General features: G+C 42.3%; 1 protein-coding gene across 1 annotated transcript; it reads right to left on the reverse strand.

The window, feature by feature from the left end:
• Nucleotides 1-211: 211 nt before the first annotated feature.
• Nucleotides 212-3,796, reverse strand: FGF6 (fibroblast growth factor 6). Its single transcript, XM_009503236.2, has 3 exons — nucleotides 3,457-3,796; nucleotides 2,464-2,567; nucleotides 212-397 (listed from the first exon to the last, which is right to left on the reverse strand). The coding sequence occupies exons 1-3, from the start codon at nucleotides 3,794-3,796 to the stop codon at nucleotides 221-223; spliced, it is 621 nt and encodes a 206-aa protein (XP_009501531.1). The 3' UTR covers nucleotides 212-220.
• Between the last annotated feature and the right edge of the window lie 5,049 nt (nucleotides 3,797-8,845).

Here is an 8,845-nt window from a genome sequence, read left to right on the forward strand (position 1 = left end):
CACACAGCCATGTAAAATTTGTACAGAGTAGAAGAGAAGCAGCATCATATTACATATGCTATGTGATGATTCTAGTACAAATGTTTTTATCCAAATATACACATATATATATAGATTTCTTTTTTTCAGTGAACAGTATAAATACTTTACCTGGGAGATTATTCCCATGTGCAAAATGAATCAGTTTTTCCTGGGATTTAGTCTTCGGCTTTGCTCATGTTCATATTCTCGGTAAAAAGTGGGTCACTGTCATAGCAGGAGAAACCTTGTTTCCTCTCTTCACTCTGCCATGTTTGCTGAGTGCTATGTAAGCACCAGGGTAAGCATTTGACTCATATGCATTGTAGTTATTGGGTAGCAATGTTTCTTTGAATTTGCACTCATCTTGGAAACCAGGCTAAAGAATAGGAAGGGCGGGGGGGGAAGAACAAAGGTGGTACAATAAATATTTCACAGAGACTCAAGTCATTTTTCTTACTAGCATTTTTACAGAAGAACTTGTCGCAGTGTGCAACAGGTGGTGCCGCAGTGACTGCATCCAACAATAAATCTCCCTCCTCAGTGCTAATTTGGTGTCAGATGAACTCAGATGCCACCTGTCCAGATAATGGACTGTGTACTTCCTGTGACAGATCAAGTTAAGTCATCATAAATCATGGTTTTCTTAATTTTATTTGCAAGCAATAATTTCTGTCAGCATCATGCCCTTTTGCCCAAGTGATGTAGCTTTATCTCACACCTCCCCTCTGCAAGAGATCCTGTAATTTATAAGGGAATGATATGCTGGTTATCAAAACATTCCATTCTCTTAAAACCAGCAATGCCCAGGGAGAATTATTTGCTTGAATTGTTTATTTGAATAAGACTGTAGTTTAGTTCTAAATCTTTTCTTTTGTGAAACCATTAGTGATATTGTGTTTAACAGTTAGTGAGATATGCAGCAGGTTCAAAGCTGGGAAAAGAATTTTATTTTTCTTCATCACATAAATCCAAGGAGAAGGAGTTATCTGGGAGAGGAGGTGCAAGGAGAAGCAGGAGACAAATGCAGAGCACCAAGGAAATTAAAAAAGAAAGCAGAATAATTCTCTGACATCAGATGTCTGGCACATGAGACCCTACCAGTGCCGTTCTATTTGGACATCTTTGTAATAACACCATTCAAAGTTTGTAAGAGTTTAACTTAGGGCATTTCATTGTGCAAGGGAAAATGCACATCTCTTACAGCTTTTAAAAATGTCTGTGACAAAAAGCAAGACTAGATTGAAACCAGAAGAGAAAAAAAAAAAATCAAAGGCACCTCTGAAGCCAGACCCTGCATTTCTTTAGAAAGACCTAGTCAAGCAAAGCAATTGGAATTGTGGCACTTTCTAGGTGCTTGAAATCAGACACGAACCTTAAAACATCCCACACATTATCTGTGTGAGAAGGAATCAGTCAGATTAGTAGTGGCTATGCATCCTTCACAACGTTTGGTATTTTATTAAGCAACTGAAATGCTTTGTTGAAAATACAGCTGTTTCAAAGGACATTACTTCGTTGTGTCTTCACAAAAAAGATTAATGCAATCAGTGCCATTCATTACTTTGAGACAGACTGCTTTTGCCTATTGCCCAGAGCCAGCCTCTGAAACATGCTTCCTAGCAAGCGTTTTTTCTGCTGAATGTTGAGACTGGAGATGCCTTGCTCAGGCCTCAGGGGTTAAATTGCATTTGGATGGCATAGCTAGCACTTTCTAGATGAGGATGATGGTGATGATGTCTCAGTATGACTTGCATGCCATTGTTAATAGCTATTATTGTTTTCTCTCCCTTTGGAACTGATCTCACAAAACTGGTACTGAAAATAGCCCCAGGCACATATGTAGACTTTGCAGGGTAGACTTCCTATTTATTCTTCATGGTGTGGTTGGGTTTGGTAGGGGGAGGTGTGTGGTCATGATTTTACTAATGGTAGCTAGTACAGACAGCTCTAATTGTACCTCTCCTACACACACCTGTATGCGCACAGATACACATGCAATCAGATACACATACACTCATGGACATACACACATGCTTTACCTCCTGGGGTTTTTGCAGGGCACATCCTTTTGCTTTACATACAGTGCAACGCAACAGGGAATCAACAGGGTTCAGTCTTACTAGAATACGTTTGCGGTGTTGAGCTGTTAGAAGCAGTCATCTAATTAATCCATACTATTTGCAGAATACATTCATTTTCCTAAGGTGCCCCTGTACAATCTTATAGGAAAACTTTAAAATAACACACATCTAACAGCCATGCTGTTTGTTGCACTAAGTAACACTGGTGACACCGGGCTGGGCAGGGTCCCTGTAATTGAAAGGCTATTTTCTCTGCCTATAATCAGATTTCCAGGTTTCCCTCCTGGAAAAAACCAAAACCCAACCAAAACCTTTGCAGCCTTTGTTTAAGCCTTGAAAAACTGTTTGTGTTTGTACTCACCGTTCCATATAGCTTCCCCTTGTTGTTCATTGCAATGAAGAGAGCACTTTTCACACCAAACAGGCTAACAACACCTCTCTCTACAGTGGATATTTCAAAGAGACCTAAAAAATAAGTAGTTTGATAGAAGTGTTATCATAGGATTTATGGTAATCAAGGGCAATTCAGATATAACTGATTTATTTTAAAACCCTAAATGAACATGTAATATTTTCGTTATTAGAATTACCTCTCTAGTCCAGAACAATAGAAACACACAGAGATCTTGGGTTTTTCCTACATGCCATAGGATTTTAAAATAATTCTGGAATCATAGTCACATGCTGTGTAATCCTTTTGCTCTATCAAATTCTTTTGATGTGTCAAACTCTTGGGCTTTCTAATAAGTAAATTAATTTTATCTAATATGCTATAATTACAAAGTGTTTATTATTGAGCTTTAGAGAAGTGTGTCTCGCATTTTGAAGTCCCCCATGATATCTTAGCTGCAAAAGATTTTAGCAACTGCCCTCTACAGGAAATTCAAATCCATAGGGGTAATACTTTTCTTTTAAACTTACGGTTACAGAACAGCACCCATAAGAACAAGCAAACCAGGAACAGCAAGCACCTTCCATGACTGGTCAGCTAGGATTCAAAAATCATGCTTTGGCACTCTGAGCTCAGCAACAACCTTCTGAATTCAAAAGGTGAATGAGAAGGTGAGGAGTGAGCAAATGCAGCAGAGACAGTTTTCAACCTGGTTTGCCTTTTCTCGTCTGTGCAGTAAAGCAGAGTAAAAATAAATTGGATCTAAATTTGTCTCAGCATTTGTGACATGTTTGAGCCTGGAGGGTTCTAATGTTTATTGATCCCACAGACTTATAAAAGGCAACAGATGTAGCACAGATTAATAATATCAAGAAATAACATTTGCATTCTATGAAGGGTAATTACTAGAGTTCACAGCAATTAAGTGACATCTATTCTATTTCATTTCTGGATGCAACTCACTGTATTGGTTTTCATTGTGAACTCCGCTTATCCTTCCGTCTGGGAGGATTTGAAGGTGAAACCCGATGCCCACGTTGCAGTAAAGCCTCCGCTGCCTCTTGATTCCTAGCAAATAGTCACTCTCCCAGTTCACATCTGACTTCTCCCCTGACATCCCAGCAATGGACCTGGACAACAGAGATTGCCATCCTCTTTCCAGCAATGTGCCATTAGTTCTGCTTACAACTGGATGTGTTGAAGCAATCCCAGCCAGAAAACCCAGGAGAACGAAAGCAGGCAACGTCCGGTGAATGCTGGCTTCGCAGGACATAGTGATGAGAAGTCTTTGTGCAGTGGCCATCCGGTTCACCTCCTGGGCACGTGGTCAGAATTAATGGCCCTAAAAATACCGCCCTTCTTGTTTTTCTCCCTTCAGCATGGTGGCACAGGCTTATTTTTGGAAAGCAAATAGAGATTGCTGACATGAAACTAAAGCCTGATAGCAGTAGGGTTAGAAGCAGAGACAGGCCAGCAGGACTCAAACTGGTGGGGACCATGTTTTGTAGATCCTGCTCTCTGGTGGGCAGCCTCAGTTATATTTGATTGACCCATCTTTATAGTGCAGAGGCTGTCCCTCCCCACATCATCACTCTGACATCAACAGCTTGCCAAAGGTAAGTCTGCCATGGCTGTAACACTAACCTGCTCTCCTCCCAAGCTGGCAGCGGTCTGATGAATGCTGTCACCCAAGACTGGAGGCAGGAGTGGGGTTTCATTGGCTGTTGAAAGCAAAGGAGTCAAATTGGTCAGGCAGTCAGAGGCCTCACAGGTGGCTTCCTTATTTAGAGAAGAAGGTGTAAAAACAGTTATGGACCTCATCAGCAAGCAATGAAAACTTTGCAGTCACTTCCTTGGTGGCACGATCACTGGGTGTACGTCAGGCCAGCTCAATCTTTGGGGAGAATTGGCTTGAAGTGGCCATTGCTCTTTTTGTACATACCCAGCAAATCCAAGGCACCACTTACTATAGTGGCCCACGCTCTAACAGCTTCACCGAACCTCTAAAAGGACTGCTCCTGGCTGGTTAACAGAGAGGTAAGACATGTTAAGGGGAGGGGAAGCCCTGGGGCTTGCTCTTACTGTTTTTATACAAGCACATCTCTGCTGCTTGCAATGACAGTTCTGCTGAGTAGGGTGTGCAGGCTGGAGCATTGGTCTCGCAGTTACAGGTAGCTGGGGACATTGATACATTCTTAAGCGCTCATGGTTTTCACTGAGGTGACTTCCAAATGATCACATTTATTTGGGGAGGGTGTATTCCCCTGAAGGGGTGCAATTGTATTTGTGTTTGGAAGACAGGGGCTTAGGTAATGTGTCAAAGAAGAGGAAAAAGGGAGGTCACCGCACCTCCCTACTGTTTCACTGTCTCTTTTCCTCAAACCAAAATACTCTCTTTTTTTGTAATAGCGTATGAGCGTCTTAACTTTCCTCTCCTTCCATTTGCTCAGACTGCGTTACTTGTTTCCCTTCATTCTGCACTGATGTTGTTTCAGCTTTTTTGGAGCTGGACAGATTAGACTTTTATCTTAATTAGCTTCATAGGACTTATTAACATATTAGTGGGAGGAAAGTGGCTGAGATTTACGCAAGTATTTTTGCCAATATGTCTGTCAGCTTTTCACAGCACTGAACTTGCATCATCTATGTCATCTGAGATGCCAGAACATTAATAAGGAGAGTACCTGGAAGTGTAATTGAACTGACCACACCCAGCATGACATACAGTTTCACATTAAGAGGGGTGTAACATGAGGCCTTGGATACTGCAGCCACTCAAGAAGGAGCACTGTGAGCGAAGGGAGGCAATGGCAGCCCTAGGACAGGTGAGCAGTTAGATTCAGTGACATATGAAATAATACTGACTATTCTCTTGAGAGAGGCTCAGCTATAAAAAGATTGTGAACCACTGGACTAGACCCTGGCTTGTACCGGGTGGCCTTTCAAAGCCTCTCTGCCTTTGTCAAAGCAGCACTTGGAATACCTTCTGCCTTTTGCTCACAATGAAAATTTTCAGACTCTTTTCTCTCCTGCCTTCTAATTAATCTCATGATTTTTCAGCTATGCAAAGTGCATATATAATTTTTAGCAAACAATAATACTAGTATTTTACACCCCCTCAGCACAGCTGCAGTCTTTATGAGAGGCCAGTGTCAGTGGGAAACAAAGCCCAGGGTCACTGTTATAGGGACGGAGCATTGTTTCCTAGATTCTCTTATGCTACAGTCTGAAGACCTGCCCATTCCCAATACATGTGAATCCTAGAAACATTGCCTAATCTCAGAGCCATCACTGTCTGTAAAATATGCATTGTAATATTTTATTTCCAATTGATTTTTTTTTACCCTAGAGAAGGTTTCAAGTGTAACTTTGCAGTTGCTCATGATCAGTGTCCTACGAGGGAAATCAGAATACAGCTGCCAATCAGCAGGCAAAAGAGCATTTGCTGGTTTCACAGCTTGAGGGAGGAGGGTGCAGAGCTAGAGTTGCATTATTGGCCTTTGATCACCTTTGCATCTTTGTGTCTCCTCTGTCAGGTTTCTCATAGCAAAGCCAAGGCATGGGCTTGAACAGCTTCTTGTGCTGGCACATCTGCCACTGCAGATTCCCAACAAGCTATTGTGATGGCCCAAGTAAAAGGACACTTTGTGGGATGCACTGCAGTGGTCTCAATCCTAGAACGAATACTAGATGTTCTGCTCTGCGCTGGTGCAACCTCACCTCGAGTACTGTGTGCAGTTTTGGGTGCCACAGCACATTAAGGATATAAAGCTACAGGAGAGTGTCCAGAGGAGGGTCACTAAGTTGGTGAAGGGTTTAGAGGGGAAGCCGTATGAGAAGTGGCTAAAGTCACCTGGTTTGTTCAGCCTGGAGAAGAGGGGACTGAGGGGCAACCTCATCATTGTCTACACCTTCCTCACAAGGGGAGGAGGAGGGGCAGGCACTGATCTCTTCTCTCCGGTGACCAATGATAGGACCCAAGGGAATGGCAGGAAGACGTGGCAGGGGAGGCTTAGGTTGGATGTTAGGAAAAGGTTCTTCACTCAGAGGGTGGTGGAGCCCTGGAACAGGCTCCCCAGGGAGGCAGTCACAGCGCCAAGCCTGATGATATTCAAGAAGCACTTGGACAACGCCCTCAGACACATGGTGTGAATTTTGGGGCTGTCCTATGCAGGGACAGGAATTGGACTTTATGATCCTTGTGGGCCCCTTCCAACTCAGGACGTTCTATGATTCTGTGATGATTTTATGAGAAAACAAAAAACTGGGATAAATTCTGCCAAGTCTGTGGGATGCATGTCTTTGGCTTTTAGTCAGCCCAGCTGAGATGTAACAGCGGAGAGATGTTGTGGGCCAGGGTAGCTAGACCAGGGGACAGCCTCCCACCTGCAGTTTCTTGCTGAGCAAGTAGAGCTGACAGCATACTGTATGGAAAGGGTGGCCAGGCTGCTTGCTTGCAAAAATCAGGACTTCTCTTGCTTGATCTGGAAACCAAAGCAAATAGCTAAAATTGTGATTTCGCTGGGACATCTGGCCCTCATAAGACCAGTGGTCTTGGTATCTGGCCTAAGATACCAAGTGTATGGTGTGTGGCTGGGAGATGAATTGTGTACTGTAGTCTTGTACTGTCCAGCAACTCTGCATTGGAGCTGAAATGAGTCTTGAACCATTCTGTAGTCTGATCTGTGGCCAACAGCTTGCTGAGTTTCTGTGTATTAGCAAAGTGGTATGAAGACAAACTGCCATTTAAATGCTGGAGCTTCTGATTCAATTAGGCAAGCCTTTTCTCCTCTAAAAGATGTCTCATTCTGGTTAAACTTGTCCTTTTGGCCCATGAAGTAACTGTTCCCATACAACATACTGTAACCTTTTGATTTTCAGATAGCTTGCTCTCCTGGCTTCATAAGCCCAGTGAAATTCGGAAGGCATCAAGGGAGACACCAATAGCATTTGCAGTGAAATAAATCCATTTAATTCCAAAATGGTAAAAAATTTACTTCAGCAACTTCAACTTCTGCTTACTCAAAATCTTAAGACCCAGGATGACAGTACTTACCACCTAATTAAAGTAACAAGTTTTCATTGTCAGTATTTTAGTACAATATTAAAATAACCCCCTTTGGAACACAGCAGTACAGATCTACTTTCAGATAGGCTTGGAAAAGCCACACAGCTGAGCAGTAACATGATATGGATGCAGAGCACGTCTTTCAAAAATGCGTGATGACTTAGTGTCCTAAGTTCCATTTTCAAATCTCTTAAAAGTCTCTCCCTATTTTAAGGCCTGGAAAGACCAATCCCCCATTCAAACACAGGACAGACTAAAATTGTTCACCTTGCCAGGCTGGTGGTGGAACAGAGGAGAAGGGAGATTTCTAGAAAACAAATCTGACTGTTGTGGCAGGGCAAGTATTGCAGGCTCTGGATAATTTGCATAAAACTCTCTTAGCCCAGGTATGACCATGGAGCCCCATAAGGCTAAAGTTGTTTAGGCTAATGGAGTTTGTTGGCCAGCATGTAGAGATTTGTAACACAAATGCTAGGACTATTATGAATGAAATACAAATTACTGTATAAAAGCAGCAGAAAAAAATAATAGAGCAAGGGTTGCAGGGATGACCTGTATTAATATCCAAGGACCCAACTGGTAGCCATAAAACTGGTAAACACTGAGAAATGTGTTGTTGACATCAAGACTAGTTTGGATTAGGGCCACAGCATAGATGATTAATCAGCAGAAGATCTGAGTTCTGGTAGCAGGAGGATAACAAAAACAGTTATAGCACACTGCATTTATTATTCCCCTTCCTATTATCCAAAAGAGAGGCAGATTTGTAGCCATATAGATACCCAAAATGAATAAAGACAATGGACAGCAACCTTGCCTAAGACTCTTGGAGGCTGAAGCAAGCAAGCTTTTGAAACACAAATATCACCTCAATACAACTGCTGATTCCTAAAGCATATAAAAGACCTGTTCAAAGCCAGTTTGTTATCACCAGTCAAAATGAACCTAAGATACATAGTGGAGAGTTAACAGGAGGCCTCCCTCATCCTACATGTCCACACAGGCCACTTGGGCACATGTGTATTGGCGCATGTGCATACATGGGTAGGAGAGTGGGTAAGTTAAACAACTCAGAAAGTAATTTAAGGTCATTATCTTCCCATTCTACCACAAGGGCTGTCACTGAGTTTTCACATGCTGATATCCTGCAGACGGACACGAATGACAGAACATATTCCTGCTAATTTTTTGGAGGGAAGAGGAAAAAAATAACTAGCTTACTTGGAAAAAAATCTTGGTTTAATGCTATTCGTGCTAAATTCAAATTCCAAAGAGGCTATGTCA

The sequence above is a fragment of the Phalacrocorax carbo genome, chromosome 1 (genome assembly GCF_963921805.1).
Source record: "Phalacrocorax carbo chromosome 1, bPhaCar2.1, whole genome shotgun sequence".
In the NCBI taxonomy this organism is placed as follows: Eukaryota; Metazoa; Chordata; class Aves; order Suliformes; family Phalacrocoracidae; genus Phalacrocorax; species Phalacrocorax carbo.

What these genes read in the sequence shown, in the direction of transcription:
- FGF6 (XM_009503236.2), bottom strand. Translation starts at nt 3,796, where the DNA reads ATGGCCACTGCACAAAGACTTCTCATCACTATGTCCTGCGAAGCCAGC. An exon ending in TCACAATGAAAACCAATACA is followed by an intron (nt 2,568 to 3,456) that starts GTGAGTTGCATC and finishes CTTATTTTTTAG; the next exon opens with GTCTCTTTGAAATATCCACT. An exon ending in AGGGGAAGCTATATGGAACG is followed by an intron (nt 398 to 2,463) that starts GTGAGTACAAAC and finishes CCTATTCTTTAG; the next exon opens with CCTGGTTTCCAAGATGAGTG.